Source organism: Calidris pugnax, unplaced genomic scaffold, assembly GCF_001431845.1.
Source record: "Calidris pugnax isolate Ruff unplaced genomic scaffold, ASM143184v1 scaffold41, whole genome shotgun sequence".
Lineage (NCBI taxonomy): Eukaryota > Metazoa > Chordata > Aves > Charadriiformes > Scolopacidae > Calidris > Calidris pugnax.
Genome location: NW_015094509.1, coordinates 8,992,472 through 9,009,615, shown reverse-complemented (window position 1 = coordinate 9,009,615; position 17,144 = coordinate 8,992,472). Strand labels below are relative to the sequence as shown.

The following is a 17,144-nucleotide window of genomic DNA, read 5'->3' as shown; positions in this document are numbered from 1 at the left end:
CTACCTGCCGTTTGGTTTAATACTCCGTGTTGCTTGTTACATTAGCTGTTTGGCATTGATTATATTGCAGCAGTTATTCACATCAGTAAGTTTGCTTGTTGTAAAATTTAAAAGCACAAACAGGGTTCATGTCACAATGAAATGAGCAAAAATCATATGCCTTAAAATATTCCTCAGCACCAGTTATATCTTCTCTACAGATACCCCTGAAACTCATCTGAATATTCATCATCTTTGAGCAGGAAAAAAAAAACAAACCTCAAAACCAAAAAAACCAAAGTATGAAAGAATCAAATTCCCAGATTAATTCCTCCATCAAAATGCGTATGTAGGAGCATCCTCTCGCCTGGCTTCCAGCAGGGGAGGGCATCCCGGCAAGAGAGGGAAGCTGGGAATGGCTTCAGCAGCCTGAATCAAAATCTGCTTTTACACTTAGTTTGGATACCAGCTGGCAGGTAGTGAAGGTCACAAATCACGGCTGTGATGCCGCTTCTGAAACATCACGGCGTTTCAGAGAAAAATTGCCATATGAAATTCTCTGCATGTCACTACGGCGAGCCTTCCATCAGAAAGAAAAGGACACGCACAGCTTTCCATGGGGAGGTGCCTGAAGAAACACAGGAGCCCTGGGACTCCTGTGGTTGGCTTCCTACCCTCGGTGTCCTGGTTTATCTGAGCCTCACATGAAGGCTTTAGTAAGATTTAACAGTGGGAGCTGAAGGAACTATTAAAAGCCATATTATTTTAGCATTTTGACCATTATCTGACCATTTTACCATATATTACCATTAACCCAGCCAAGATTAATTTGTCCAATAACCTGAAAGCCATATAGACACTGCAGCATTATTTTAGAAGAGTAAAAAAAATGATTATTTTATTAATAGTACATCATCCTAATGCATACAGTGATAGACAGAAAATAAACCCATAAAAGTGTACTCTAACTCAATACATTAATTATTCTGATGCCACAAATTTATTTGGTATATTTTCCTTCTGCACAGGATCACTTTGCATAGAAATGGTTATTATATCATAGTCAGAGAGGTATCAGAGCTTCATCAGAAATTTAAAAAGTACTTAAAAGAAGGAATTTTAAGTGAAAATCACAAATGGAAGATATCAAAACAGCAAAAAGAAACAGGAATGTGTAAAAGAGCGTGTGCTTTGATGAAAACAGACATAATAATGCACAAAATCGGGGTGAAAAACAGACTTTCCCACAGCTGTAGACCACATGCATTAGTGGACTCAGAATCTTTACTGAAGAACAGAAATCGTCTTTCTTGCTGTTTTATTACCTTGGCAACATCTCCTCCATGTCAGCAATTACATAGGAGACAACAGTCCAGACAGCAGCACAGAGATTCATCTGGTTTGGATCCTGAACTGTCATCGTGTCCCCTTGAGAATGATGAAACCAGAAGTATTTACTGAGGTCATCACGCAAGCTGGCACCTACAGAGAAAAACGGGCAACATTCCATTACAGGAATACAAATATTTAAAGAGGAATATAAACTTGAATCCATTCCTGGGCTGTTTATGATTAAATCCACATGCAACTGTATAAAGTTCCATATAATAACTGCACAGAGCCGTGGTGTGTGCAGTTTGTAGGTTTTAGGTTAATTGACTTGAGTGAGCGCGAGGCGGCAAAAACTCACAGAGGGGAGAAGCCGACCTTCCTCTGGGAGACTTGTTTCCTCAGCAACAGTATACATCCATTTTCCTCTAAGACTACCCGAGTCCAAGCAGGAAAATCCCTCCAGTAACCCCACATGCAGCGGTGCTTCCTCCGTTCATCCCACCGCTCCCATGATGAGTTACAACTGAGTTACGGATCCTGTCCTTGCTGTTACTTGTGTTGGGGAAAGCTTTGGAATTTGCTTCTACTTTTGAGCATCTATTCATCACAGGAATATGGTGTTACAGAGCAGTTTTCCAGATAACCTGGGATAGCCCAGGACTACATTACCTTTGCAGTCAGGAGTCCTCGTCAGCCTGGGCAGAAGCAAGTTGGGTGAAGCCACAGTTTTTCTCATTCAGGAACAACTGTCTCCCTCTGGGGGCACATGGGAAGGGAAAGGACTACTCTTGCCCAAACCAGGTGGGCTCAAGGAGCACAAATAACGCTGGTGAGGTGTTACTCGAGGCGGAACAGAGCCAAGAGGAGCAGGAAAAGCTGCTGCCCCACTGGGCACTGCAGTGGAGACACAAATGGGGTATTTTCACTCTGGCCATTCTCCCCCTGATCCAGTCCCCACCAACCCTCTCTGACTTGCAATTTCCTCTCTCACAGTTCATTATCTCTGCCTCTTCTCTGGCTTTATCAGCCTCCATCTGCTTTGGTTTAATCTCAGCAACCCTCTCATCCTAACAGAACTCCACCCCAAAGTTTGAAAACAAGTAAACGTGATCTTTTCCCCCACCACAGTGATTCACTGCTTGTAATTCCTTTGCGCTGATTCCCTTGTGGATCGGGGCTAGGAGGTGCACAGCTCCCACCCCACACAACAGGACCCCTTCCTCTCTTGGTCACCCAACCCAGAGAACAAGCGCTGATGTGAGTTCATGAGTAACAGCTATAGGACCCAGGCAGAAACACTGACTGAGGCTACTCCTACCGTGACAGAAAAAAAACCCAGGATTGTTTGATTATAAAGATGAAGCAAATAAAATATTCATATATTTATTTACACGCAGTGGAAATCAGCATCAGATGATGAGGGCTTTGATAAACTCATGTGTGCTCATAAGACTTACTGTTACAATTTTTCTTGGTTTCCCCGAGATGCCTGAAGCCTTTGAAGAGAAGGAAAGCAAAATTTCTCACAGCATAACTGTACATTCCTATAATACGTATCTTTTGATCACTCATACAGCCATTCAGGACAGAGTCCAGCTCTCACTGTGGTTAACAGGCACGTTTCTGTTGCTGTAATGGGAACTGGCTTGGACTGCTTGATTCACTGTTATTTTAGAGAAAAGAAAAAGAAAGGTAATGCATTTTATAATTCCATACAAGATGAAGATCCCTTCATAGGAGAGATGGCATGCAGAAAGACCAAATGCTGTAGCATATGGTTATACACTACTGTGACTGATTTTATTCTAAGAGGCACTTCTTGCTCTTAAAAGACTTGTTTGTTACTGACTTGAGGCAATGCAATCCCACAGAAGTCACTGGGTCCGTTACAGGTGCTGAATTATGTTCCAATACTTTTAGCATTGAATTTATGTCAACTCATATTCACTTTTAAAAGTTAATTCTGAATTCTTTTCAATATATACAACCATAAAAGCTTTGAGCTATAATGAATTCTTCAGCTGATGGACTTTTGCACTCCAGACATATTACAAGTTAAGGCACTGAGGCAAACCCATTACAATTTTTCAACACTTTTATAAGACTCAAGACAAAAACTGGTTGCCTGGAGTTTGTTGTAGACATTTCACTAATGGCAGTAACTATGGATTTACAGAGGAGTGTTTTATCTCTGTGAATGGAACAAGGATAAGCACCCTTCGCTTTGTAATGTTCAACTCCATGCAATGCTGAAATAGATTTGTTTCTCTAAATTGATTTTAAAAATCAGAAAATGATCTGACTTTGGCATCAAGTGATTACTGCGCAAGAAACATCAGTGTGAGTAGAGAGAATGTTGAAGGGTCCCTAAACTGGCAGTCTCTTTCATGTCTTGGGCTAGCATAAAGTCAGTGACCTGAAAACATCTTGTGAGACTATGGAAAAGACCCTAAGAAAGCAGTTTTATCCTACGTAATTAGAAACAAAAGTGAAAAATCCATATTCTTGGCTTTGAGCACAAGAGCAGTTTACAGCTGAGGGCCCCACACAAGCCTCTAGACATGGAACAACCTGGGGCACAGATATGATTGCAAGCAATTTTCATGTCTCCTGCTCCAAACTTGAGACCCCTCCATGTTGATGTTAGCTGGCTGGAGATACTTCTGGTGTCCAGAGGTCACCTGGCTGAGGCAAGACACTGAATAGTGCCCTTTTGTCAGCAAATGTGTCCAAGACTAAGATCAACCCCTGCAGATGACCATGCAGAGGGAAGTTCTGTGGGGCTCTGCAAACTGTAGTCATGTTGGGTTACCTAAATAAAGCCTGTGGGACCCTATAGCCCCTTTTCTAAAAAGCTAGCAGAAAAAGTTAACGCTGTGAGCACAAGCAGCCATCCTACAGAAGGCAGGGGCAGGGAGAGAAGAACCCTACATAACACATCAAACAGTGAGGTTTCAAAGTCCACCAGCTGGCTGCCCACACTGGACCCTAGATAGTCATTGTATTATTAACCCTTCTCAAACAACAGTTGCCTGGAAGCAAAACATGCCACTTCCAGAAGCTTGAAAGAAACTGGTAAAATTCACCTAGACACAAGTTTTAAAACTCCATTTGCTCAAATTTTGTTCTTTCACATAAAATTGATCTAAGGGTGGAGGTGTTTGTTGTTATTTTTATGTAACATTTCCCTCGGGAACAACCGCCAGTAACAAATGGAGCTTTATTTTTGCCAGCTACATAAGCTAGCAGTCAAGTAAAACAGATGAGTAGCCACATCTGGTAGACCTGCTACAAATTATTCACTCTAGTCTCCATGCTAGCCACCTAAAAAGGGGGTAGTATACAGCCTTAAAAGAGTCTGAGAGGTCTAATTAAGTACTTAAAAATCCTCAGATGGGAGGTGTTACATAGGTATGCATTTAATTCTGATTTCTAGGTGGAACCAACACTCAAACAGAAAAACAATTGGTGGGGCTGGGTGCTCCACTGTCACGTTTTACGTGCTTTGCTGCTTTCCTGTGTTTGCAGAGCAAGAATAACCATAAAGAAAAAAGGGACGTTTGCCAAACACCCCTCTTTAATTGTCCTTTTTCAGTCTGTTCGCATTTACAGTCATGCAAATCACATGAGGAACACTGCTGGCTGATAAGGCATTCAGTGAGAAACTGCTTCTAGCTGGCTGTAGTAGATGTCGTGGCATGGAAACAGGGGATGTTAAAAACTGCTGCCAAAAATGCTGTACTTACTATTTGAATACATCAAAAATACGGGAAATTGAAAACCGAAAAGAATTAATCATTTACAGCTTCAACAAGATAATAAAAAGATAATTCATCATTCCATTACAAAGGTGCCTGGTGGAACCCCTTGGCACGGGTCTGACCGAGGGGCCAGAGGAGATATATCTCATGCCTGGAGCAGCTGCTGTGCCCAAACAGTCCTCTATTCTGCAGCAGGAGGTGTGTGTTTTGGGAGCGTAAAGCAGGGTCTCCTTGTTGCAGCGAGGCACCACCTTATGTGCCATTTGTGGGAAACAGGTGCCTAAGCAGGGTCAGAGGCAAACACTCTGTGATGCCTCTGACTTCTCAGGCTGGGCTTTCTGGGTTCTTTGTTGTGGAGGTTGTGGGGTTTTATTTTCTTTTGTTTTTCTGCTTTTGACTCCTTCCGAGATTGTTTCCTTATACCTGACCTATTAGTGAGTCTGCACGCTGAGCAGGCTGCAGATGAAACCGATTTTGTCCTCAGGTTATAGAGCAGGGCAGCACCTGCCAAACAGATCAACTTACTCCATAAATGTAATACTTTTACCAATATATGCACAACCACAGAATCACAGAACTATATGGGGTTGGAAGGGACCTCTGGAGATCATCTAGTCCAACCCCCTGCCAAAGCAGATCTACCCAGACCAGGTTGCAAGGAATGTGTCCAGGTGGGTTTTGAAATGTCTCCAGAGAAGGAGACTCTACCACCTCCCTGGGCAGCCTCTTCCAGGGCTCTGCCACCCTCAAAGTCAAGAAGTTCCTCCTCATGTTTAGATGGAACTTCCTATGTTCAAGTTTGTGGCAATTACCTGTTGTCCTGTCACTGGGCACCACTGAAAAGAGTCTGGCCCCATCCTCCTGACACCCACCCTCTAAGTATTTATAAGTATTTATAAGATTCTCCCCCACTCATCTCCAGACTGAAAAGACCCAAGTCCCTCAGGCTTTCAGTGTCTCTTTTGCAACCAAGTGCCTTGAAAAATCAGATTGCACTGGGGAGCTTGGGGTGGTACTGGTGTCATCTGAGCTGACAAAATCATTAATCACAGGGGTCCCCTCAGCACAGCAGGCAGACAGGTTGTGGAGTCTCCATCCATGGAGATACTCAAAACCTGACTGTGCATGGTCCTGGGGAACCTGTTGCAACTGACCCTACTTGAGCAGGAGGTTGGACAAGATGATCTTAAGAGGTGCCTGCCTATCTCCACCCTTCCGTGGGACTCTCTATCCCATGTTGTCATTTCCTTGGCTCATTCAGACACCTCTTACAATTGACACACCATAAACAATTCTTCACGTCAAGCTCATTCTTGTCTTGAACTCCTTTCGTGAGTCTCTGCGTATCCAGCTATTTTATACGTGATTAGATGCACTGCATAAGGCAGGTAAAAGCAGCTGCTTGGTAATTGATACTGACAATGTATTTTCAGTAACCAGCTGCGTAAGAGTATCTTGATGAAAATGCACACACACTCACGTTGAGGACTTCTGAGAAACAGCCCATCCCTTCTAGCTTCTGATCTCAGCATGAAATGCACAATGTGAATATTAATTAGCTGATGACCAGAATATTTACCTGCCTTGCAACATGTCCACCTTAAACACCAATTCTTCACACATTAGTAAACTATCTGCTGCATTTCTTTCTTACAGACTTAAGAACATGTGACGCTACCATTGAGGTAAGAGGATGAATTAACCACAAAATGAATGATGACCACTGCTTCTTGTCAATCACTGTCAGGCACTACCGCTTCCATATGCACTGCTGTGATAAAGTCATCATTAGTTTAAACTCTAATGCCAGATATTTAAGCAATAAAATGATTGTCATTTGTACCAACGATGAACAGAAAATTAGTTACAGATTATCAGAATGATCACAAAGGCTGTTTCCATAAGACAAGCGTCTTCAAGAGGGAAAGCATATCGTAACTCCTGAGTATTTTTTCAGTGTAAAACATTTTGCATGACATTTCTCCCTACATTTTCTTTCTTTTCTATTTCCTACATATCATTTAATTGCCAAAGCAAGCCAAATATGAATCCTGAAGTCAGTATAAGTTTCCTGTACAGCCCTATCAATGACTTTCCAGTTGTCTGCTTTCAAGTAAACTTTGCAACACAACTATTCCATGAAACTTTCAACTACAACGGGAAATTCCCCACTGTTTGTGTAACCTCTCTTGGGTGTGCTGGGTCTTCAATACCACAGTTAGATCTTTGGGATACTGACCTCTACTTGTACATTGCCATATATAGTGAAAATAGCATGCTAATAAATTACAATAATGTATAACTTTTTTAGGCTTCATTTTACAATAGTCCCTAGGGGAGCTGACAGAATTGTCACTCCACGATTTTACACAGTATAGATATATATATATATATATATATCACTCCAAATAAAAAAGACTCCAGCTCAGAAGAACATGCACTCTAAACAGACAAGGGGGACTGCAGGAGGAGAGAGGCACGCAGAGATGAAATGGAACATTCATTTTCTCACAGTAGCTGAGAAAGGAATAGATGCCAGACATCTGAGCCTAGGCCAGTGCCCTGTTGAGCAAGCTGTGCTACCTCCTAACAGCAAAGATGGAAATGTCTTAACAAGGAATATTTTGCTCAATGATTTCAGAAGCTTATGAAGCTAAAATAAAGGCTTTGCAAGATAACTTCTCTGTGTATCTCTTGCATTTTCCAAGCACCTATGTGTTCGAGCTTCATCTTCCTGTCAAGAAAAATCTGCATATTATCAAAGATACTGCTTGTAGTAAGATGTCAACAAAAACACCTCACCTGAAAACTTATTTTTATTTTTGCAGTGATTTTTCTGGCTACAAAAGATAGATTCCTTTTCTCTTTTTTTTTCCCCCATCTATTAAAGTTTGCTTTTGTTTCCTGCTTTTTCCATGAAAAATAAGAAATATTCCTTAACTTCATTATCAAGTTTCTTCCAATATTGGACTTTTTAATGCTAACGACACTATTCAGGAATGTACCGAGAAACTACAATGCCTTGGAAATAAAGCAAGACCTGATGAAATATGTATGTCCTTTTCCTTTACACTAAGTGACTTTACACTTGAAATGAGGGGAAAAAGAGGCCTCACAACCTTCTGTGCAGTTAAAAACTGCTATGTACCAAGAAAGCATAAAATACTGAAGACAAGCATTCCCCTCCTCACACCAGAGTGCTAACTCAGCTTTGTGCTCCGATGAAATGGGGGTGTGGGGGTACACGTGTCCGTCCACATAGCAACAGAATCAATAGCCTCTCTCTTCTCATTGCTGCCCAAATTTCAAAGGCCAAAACTACAGGGCAGAGGTGGGGAGACGCGTGATTTTTCTTTCAAAGGGTATGTGTCGAAGAGCCAACAAAGGAAAAGAAACAGATAAAAGAGATGAATGGGAATATAATTTAATTCTATTTTTTCATTTTCGTTCTGGGTCTTTTTAAAACCCAGCAGAGTCACAAACATTAGGTGGTCGGGCAGTAAGCCTGCTGCAGTGGTAGTTCTGTTTGGGATGGGGTGGCTGGAAGGACTCTCCCCATGCCACAGCATCCTTGGTGGTGCAAGCCCCGTGGAGCACCCGCCTGCTTGCACGAGGTGTCACACAGATGTTTTGTGAGCTGCCCCCGCTTAATTGCAGCCCTCAGAGCCACGACTGTAATGAAAACCCAATTATTGCAGATACGAATCGCGTGTATTTTGGTGCACATATTAACCTCTTCTTTTGTGGGATAACCTGCAGTTGGCTTTAATGCCAATTATTTCATTATCCATTTCTCAAGTAAGCAGAAGCAATGGAGAATGCTAATGCTGTTTAGTGGGGCGCTGACAGCATTAGTTCTCCTGTCATTTAGTCTCAAATGATGAAATTACAGGCTAAGTTGCTTGAGTTTCATGGCTGCAGACACTGAAATAGTTTCCAGTACAGAGCTTATAAATAACATCAGAAGCCCTGCTGTTTCACCTCCTGAGTCATTCTCTCAAAAGTCTTTAAAATTCATGATTCAAACAACAAGGCAGAGGGAAAGCTTTCAGTCGGTTGTTTCAGTGGCTAATTAAATGAGACTAGAGTGTGAGGGAGACAATATGAAGTGTGCATTATTTCTTGTTTTGCTTAATGCATTTGAGTATTAATCCTCTGGATACATTAAACAGACTAAATTACAGCTCGGGATTATCACAGTTACTTTTGCAACGCATTAACCTTTCACTCATTGCAGCAGAGGAGCAGTGACAGCTGGGGATTCAATCTAAACTCGCATAAAATCCTGTGAAATGAGGTCTCAGGGAAGGAAGTTGTTCTAGTCCACAGAGCACAGGTTGACTAGACTCTAAAATAATATCCTAAACAGCCCTTAACCGGAAAAAAAACATCCCAACAAACAGATGAAGCTTCAACAGTAAAAGGCAGTGGAAGCTCTTCCTCCACTCATTCACCCTCTGTCTTTAATCAGCAAGGTTTTTTTTTTTTAAAAAAAACTTATAAATAAAAGGCTGAGTCTTTCTAGCTGGGTATTGAACAGCCAGGCACTGCCCAAACGTGACCCCACACTTGCAGGCTGGCTACTTCTGATAGAGAGGTCCATCACAGGCTCACTAATCCCATTTTTTAACCTATTTACACCTCTGCCCACCACACCTCCCTGAGAAAATGCACCGTGTGCCTGAGCATTTCAGGTGGGCACACTACGTGAGCTGCAGAAGTAGCACCCTGCCATTCTTTGTTCACATTCTCCATACTGTTGATGGTTTAATACATTTTTATCACACTCTGTCTCAGCTGCTGAAGACCCCTCCTCGCATGGAAACCATTTAGTATCTGTGAGGATACAGGCTCCTGGTGACTCTTCTTCTCCTTTTTCTAATGCTCTTTCACCATTCCTGAGACAAGAAGCCCAAACTGCCCACAAAGCCCAGCGTGTGAAGGGACTCACAATGTGCCTGTGCTGTACCACACCACCTTACCTGAGGATGCTCTCTGTTCCTTCTCTCCTCCTTCCCTGGCAGCACAAAACACTGTATGTGTTTTTTACCATCCCTGGTGACAATTTCAGACAATTATCCACAGCGATTCCCAGATCTTTCTTCTTGAAAACAACTCATCTGGATCCTGTTATCGTGTACGCGTAGCACATAGACTGCATTACTCTGCATTTACTGACAATGAAATGTCATTGGCTGTTGTTATTACTTAGGCATTTTCTAGTACGAGATTACTGTCACATTTTCACAGTTAGCATCACTTTTGATATGAAATATTTGTAGCAGTCATCAGTAAACTTTGCCAACTTGCTATTCACTCCCTTTGCAGCTAACACTGAATTTGATGAACATCCAAAGCCTCCAAAAAAAGGTGGCTAAGCAGCCTAATAAAGCTTTTCTCCATTATGAAGACTGACAATTTATTTCTGCCTGCCTTTAATCAGGTATTTCTCTGCAAGAGGAAAATACCTCTTATCTCACTGTAGCTTATTTCTCTAAAGGTCTTTGATCCAGGAGCTTTTGAAGATTCGGCTGTACTTTGCTGACCAGATCCAACTACAAAACCGGTTATAAACTCCTCTGAAAAAGCCCTCCTCTGAAAGATTGGTGAGGCAGGACTTCTTTCTTCAAAAGCTACACGGACTCTTGCACTACTTTTGTATTTTCTGTCTTTGCAGCCCTTCTCTTGGTTTTGTGACCACCCTGGTCCAGTGATTCACAGATCCCTATTTAGGGGATTCCTTACTTAGGGCATTTTAATTTAGAAGGACTATATACCTGCATTAGATGTCTGTATGTGTATGTAGAAATGCTGTATATTTTATTATCGTTTATTTCATTTGCGCTTTCTTTAAAATGATGTATATGGCTACATGTATCATATAGAGACTATTTAACATATGGCTACATATATTATTAAGAGAATACTTACCAAAGTTGATAGTTTTAAAATTGGTCATTGGATTTATAAATCCTTTACATTTTGCTTACTCTTTTAAACATCATGTAAGAGGGATGAAAGTTATTGCAAAATTGACAATTTCTCTAATTTAGAATTCTTTTTCATCTGTTTGTTTATGGCTCAGCTCAGCAAAGCAGTTAAGGTTTGAGCATATGATTTATTTTAATACCATTAAGCTTTATATGTCACACACGAGGGTCAAGTGAAGTACTTTATAAGACTGCGACCCATGGAAACCATTTTTCCTAACCAAATGCACCATCCTGGTGCTTCACTAGTTATGAAAAAACAAATGGTCACCCTGCTGTAAGTGAAACACATTTTAAGCAAACTACAAGCCTGTTGTATTTTATATCACATAAACAGCAACTGTGCCATCATACAACCACACCAACAGGATGAGCAATGGTTTTAGCAGTTTCTTCACTGTCCTACCCCATTGAGATTATGAAACTCTTCAAGGACACGTTGTATTTTAGATGCAGGACCATTAGACAAAGCTGGAAAAATACTATGACTACGATACTAAAAAATCCTTTAAAATATCTGTTGTTACTCTGATTAATGCATACTTGAGTTTTAAAGCGATATATGTTATTTCCTAATAAATGTTAGATGCTCCAGATATTGGTGATGAAATACCACTTTAATTTGATCTACAAATCAGTATATATTTAGCTAGTTCATTATTAATAGAAAAACAGTAGGGTATTTGAAACAAAGTTCAGATCTGATCTTATCACAAAGTTCAGGGCTGCTCAGATCTGGGAGTTTTGAGCCATTTCTGAAACAAGGCTGTAGTAATCCTGCCCATTCTGGTCTACAGATCACACTGTCCCATGGGCTGTGAATACAAAGCGGTAGGAAGGAAAATAAACAATTCTAATTATTCAGTGTTCTTAGGCAATAAAGTGCATATTTTTGTCAGCAAAGCTGCACAGAAACAACATACTTTAACAAAAAAAAGAAGAATTAAGGTACGTTGAAGCCACCTGCCACAACACTGTTGTCTGCAATCTCGGAATTTTATGTTTCATGAAATTACATGGGGCCCATTTGGAAAAGAAAAGGAGAAATTAAAGGGAGGTTGAGAAGGACAGAAATTCCTTACCCCTGCTCTGACTCTGCGGTGTATCCCTAACTGCACGTGGGCTCTGGCTAATCCACACAGCAGAACTCATCCGAGGGGATGACAGAGTAAATAAAGCAGTGTCCCTAACTAACACGATTCTTCCAACCTGTAAATTTGAGTTGCTGTGATAGCTATTTTGCTACTCTGCAAACACAGTGAGTGACTTGTCAAAATGCAAATATATTCAGAACAAAACAGAAGCCATACAAGCTCGGAAAGAACACTAAGGGAAGCTGACAATTAATTTTAAGTTGAAAGGTTAACCTGCTTGCTTTCGGTGACAGAGCCTCAGTCACACCAGTTAGTGGAAACAGCATTTCCCTTAAAGACAGGCTTACTGCATTCTCTGTGTTGCCATGCACAGAACATGCTGTTTTCTTATTAATTTGAGGTTTGGGTTTTTTCGGTTTTTTTGGTTGGTTTTTTTTTTCATTCAAATTAAATCTCTATGGGTGAAAGCCACACTTAAAAAAAAAAAAAAAAAGAACAAAAACTGGTTAGGCAAAACTTCACAGAAGCAGAACAAGGCACCAGCGTGTCCAGCTGCCCTGAATGCCAAGCTGCAAGCATAGCTTTGAAAATCCACTTCCAGATGCCATCTGACTATCTATCTCCATCACAATCACATTATTGCACAAATCAAGAATCAATATATATTTTTCACCATATGGGAATAAAAATGTCCAAGGCCCCATTTTAAATTATACAGGGGTGTTGCTCGGGGCAGCTTTTACAAAAATTTCATGAGCTGCTCCAAATGGCACAATGTTTATACACACGAGGCAACAACTGCAGACAATTTGATAACAGTGACCAGACCCTACACAACACAGAGTAAACAAACCTCTATTAGTTTAAACACTCCTACCATCCTTCTGGTGTATTGCGACCACGCTAAGACTTAGAGCAGTGTTTACAGCTAAATAAATCAAAGCCATTTTGATTTGGTTGTAGTCAAAGAAGTCAAGTGCAAACACCCTACTGTAAAGCTGTTTATGGTGTTATATGCAAACACCACTTATTACTTAATCAAAGGGGAAAAAGAGCCAGTGATGACAGCAGTTAATAGCATAGAACAAGTGATGCAATCTGCACAAGATTATTACTCTATGATTATAATTATTTTAATAGAGAGTAGTTAGAATTTAATACATTCCTTCAAAAATTCTTAATCTCTGTGTAGCTACACTTGTCTTTCATGGGAGGCTCCCCAAATGCAAGTTTTCATAACCAGCACTTTCCAATTTGACCAGCTATTGGGGCATTAGACCCAGATTAGATGGATTTAGATCTCTATTCTTGCCAACCTGCCTTTCTTTTGATTACTGTACTAATAAACACTTCTTAAATCAATTAAAATGTTTCTTATTCTATGCTCATCTTTAAGAGAAGTCTGAGAATATAGATCAACCTTAAAGCCTATCAAAAAGTTTAAAATACTCAGGTTTCACTGGAAAAGGGTAGATATGACAATTGGTTCCTTCCAAACACATGAACTGAAGATTTTTTTTGCGCAGCAAATGTATACGCACACATACACACATATACATAACAACCCACATACAACTTAAAACCTTTCAGGAGCCGAATGTGCACTTGGTAAATAGAATGGCATCCTGCTATATTAAAAGGACTACAATGACTACTCAGTCAAGCTGGAATTAAAGGTCTTACCTAAAAATAACATCTGAATGAACAGTTTTTCCACTCTGGCCAATACTTATTTTACTATTACATCCTTCCTTTACTTTTACATCTTCACTTTAAAACTAACAGGCATTTGATAGTGAAGAAAAAGAGGTTGCCTTTTCTTTCTTTAAGATCCATCATTGCAAAACAGTCTTGAACGATTATTAGCTGAATACTTTCTATTTCACACTCCTAAAAGGACTGACATAGAAGAAAAACCAGCAGGTCTTATTAGTCCTGGGTAACCCAACCTCAAACTAAGCTACTACCAGGTTCTGCAGAAGAGGTGAAAAAAACCAGCACCAGCTTTTCAGAAATGCAACAATTGAAATCAGAATGCATTGACTGAAGAAGGGAAGAAATTCTGCTGTCACATGTTCTTTTCAGGGTCAAAAAATAGACAAGTGAGATTCTAAATAAGTAACTCATTGCAGGTAAGTATAGTCAAATTGTTCCCAGGCTGACAGCCAGCCATCAGGTCTCACTGCTGCCAGCAGGGTCTGCAACTGTGACTCCAAAGGTGGCTCTGGGCTCAGAAAAACACAGTGTAGCAGAGGAGGCAATAATAATTACTTCAATAATTAGATTCTGTTTTATGCTGCCTATCAAGAGCCCAAGGCTTATCTGGAATTAGATGAGGCACCCAGAGTGCCTTTACAGCCATCTATTTTAGCGAACGGAGCAGCCAAATATCCTATTCTTGAAACAGTGAAGGAGCAATCGCACTTTTTCCCATCTCAATGAACTTAAAATGTACTGAAAATAAAAAAAAAGGAAAAGAGAACGACCAGAGAAAAGGCACGGGATAATGCTATCCATGATGGGGACATGTATTCAATATTGCCCTATTTTTTTTTTGCCACAGAAAGGATGCTCTACACCTAAAAGAGGGAGGTTGGTGTTTTTGCCCAGGGAAGGTGTAAGGAGGGCTGAGAGAGGGGCCCAAGCAACAATTGGCACAGCTTGGGGAGGCAAAGCAGTGATCCTGCCTGTTTCCACAGAGGCAGGAGAGCAGGCTCGGCTGGCAGGAGCTCTCCTGCCTGTTAAATTATTACAGGAGTGTTTCTTAACACTCTCTTAGCTCAGGTCCTGACGACCACGCACAGTCCCTCCCTGCTTGCTCTCTAATTAGAAACCTGAAGTCATTACTTGGGCCAAGGGATAGTGAAATTAAATTCTTTCTAGGTTGAGTGTACCAAGTGAAAAAGCTCTTACAGACACCGAGATAATGTTGTCAAAAACACTGCCCCACGTCATTAATAGATTTCCTGGCAGCTGCTTGTCTGAGCAAAAGAGAGGAGCTGCGTGGAAAAGAAGAAAGCAAGCAAATGTCATTTTTAATGGTGTGATGATCCCTTCTTCCCCCCAAGTGTCCTGAAATAAAAAGACATAAAAGCAGAGCACCTGGGGGCTTCAGCAGCATCCAGTGCACGTGCTTTTAATTGTGACTGCACATTAACATCTGCCCTAAAATCTAGCCAACACATTTTGGTGGACAAGTACCCATTAGTAATTTGGGAGAGGCGGGCAGACTAATTAACTTTCCTCAGTGCTTCCCACTTAGGGCATTTTAGGGATTTAAAATCAAAGATCTGTATAATTTGGGATGTTTTCAAGATTCAGACGTCTAAACCTTGTTGACTGGTTTTAGCTGCAGAATGAAATCTGTTGCCTGGCCAGAAGTTAGAAGGGTTAAAATCGTTCAGGTCAAGCAAACAAGCTGCCGCGGCAGAGCGTCAAAGCCCTGACACGTCCAGGCTGTGCTCCTCACACTCCGGCACAGCGAGAGGGTGAGAGCTGCCCTCTCACAGCCCATCATCTCCTTCACGCCACGGGCAGCCACCAGCTCCACAGTAACGCTGGCTGGAGAGCTAATAGCAATTTTCAAGGCCGGCCGTGACACTTCCGTGCTTAGGAACAGCTTAGGAACCTCCCCAGCACGGGAGGAAAAAGAACACCTCAAGAATTAACCTAAGCTTTGCCAGTTCTAGGGATTTCAGCCATTAGCGACCATCTGTTTCATCTGCTTCCAAGTCAGTCTGCAACATCCACCAGTGAAAGCCTGAGGGCTACAAAAAGCAATGGCTGACCAACCTTCAGCAGCATCTTTCTAAAGACTTCTTTGGGTGATACTCAGAAGCGCCACACGTACACAGGGCCTTAATTCTGCTCTGAAATACAAATGAAAATACACTAACAACTTCTGTTTTTCAATTTCACGGAATCACAGAATGGTAGGGATTGGAAGGGACCTCTGGAGATCATCTGGTTCAACCCCTCTGCCAAAGCAGGTTCACCTGGAGAAGGCTGGACAGGAACACATCCAGGCTGTTTTGAATATCTCCAGAGAAGGAGACTCCACAGCCTCTCTGGGCAGCCTGGTCCAGTGCTCCATCACTCTCAAAGTAAACAAGTTTTTCCTCATGTTGAAATGGAATTTCTTGTGGTCCAGTTTGTACCCGTTGCCCCTTGTCCTGTCACTGGGCACCACTGAAAAGAGTGTGGTCCCATCCTCCTGACACCTGCCATTTAGATGTTTATAAGCATGGACGAGGTCCCCTCTCAGTCTTCTATTCTCCAGTCTGAACAGACCCAGGTCTCTCAGCCTTTTCTCACAAAAGAGGTGCCCCAGTCCCTTAATCATCTTTGTAGCCCTCTGGTTCAAACCCATCCAGCTTATTCCAGTGCCTCTAATTCGGAAGCAAAACCTGCTGCGACATCTCCTCTGCCGGCAGATTTGGTGAGAGTTTTTAAAGTACAGAACAGAAATAACACACAGGGAATCAATAATGACCACCGGTATCATTAGTATTTCCTGCTTATTCCTGGCCGAAATCTGGAAACCAACCAAAAAAAGGCTTTCGTTTGAGAGCAGCTAGCCTGGGAAGCTGAAAACCTTAAGACTCCACACCGCTCCAAAACATCCTGTGATGCTGATTTCCTCTTTTCAGTCAGCTATGCGATGTCCAGAGAAGTATGTCCTTTTGTCTCAAGTCTGTTCTCTGGTTAGTGTTGATGCTCTGATCCTCCAGGTATATTTAAAATGTAGATTGTTATTCTCTATAATGTAATAGGACACTATCTGTAATACAGAGGATAACTATTCACCTTTTCTGTGCTGTTCATACATATCTCTCATGTACTTTTCATTTTTTTCCAGAGATGATGATAGTTTTGGTGGTGGCTTCCACCTGAAGACATGACTGGACAATTTGATAAGATCTGAAACTAGCCTGGTTCATGTCTGCATCAATTTCCCAAGAGTGGCTTGTACAGTATAAGGCTGTTTT

At 41.4% G+C, this 17,144-nt stretch overlaps 1 protein-coding gene across 7 annotated transcripts in view; it reads right to left on the bottom strand.

Moving 5' to 3' along the window:
• Window positions 1–849: 849 nt before the first annotated feature.
• The window catches only part of CPQ (carboxypeptidase Q), a 154,632-nt gene continuing 138,337 nt past the window's right edge, over window positions 850–17,144 (bottom strand). For 5 of the 7 annotated variants that reach the window (XM_014965147.1, XM_014965146.1, XM_014965150.1 and 2 more), the window contains one exon: window positions 1,301–1,461. In XM_014965147.1, coding sequence (XP_014820633.1) covers window positions 1,301–1,461 — 161 coding nt within the window. The other 2 variants (XM_014965145.1, XM_014965151.1) reach the window with 2 other exon arrangements.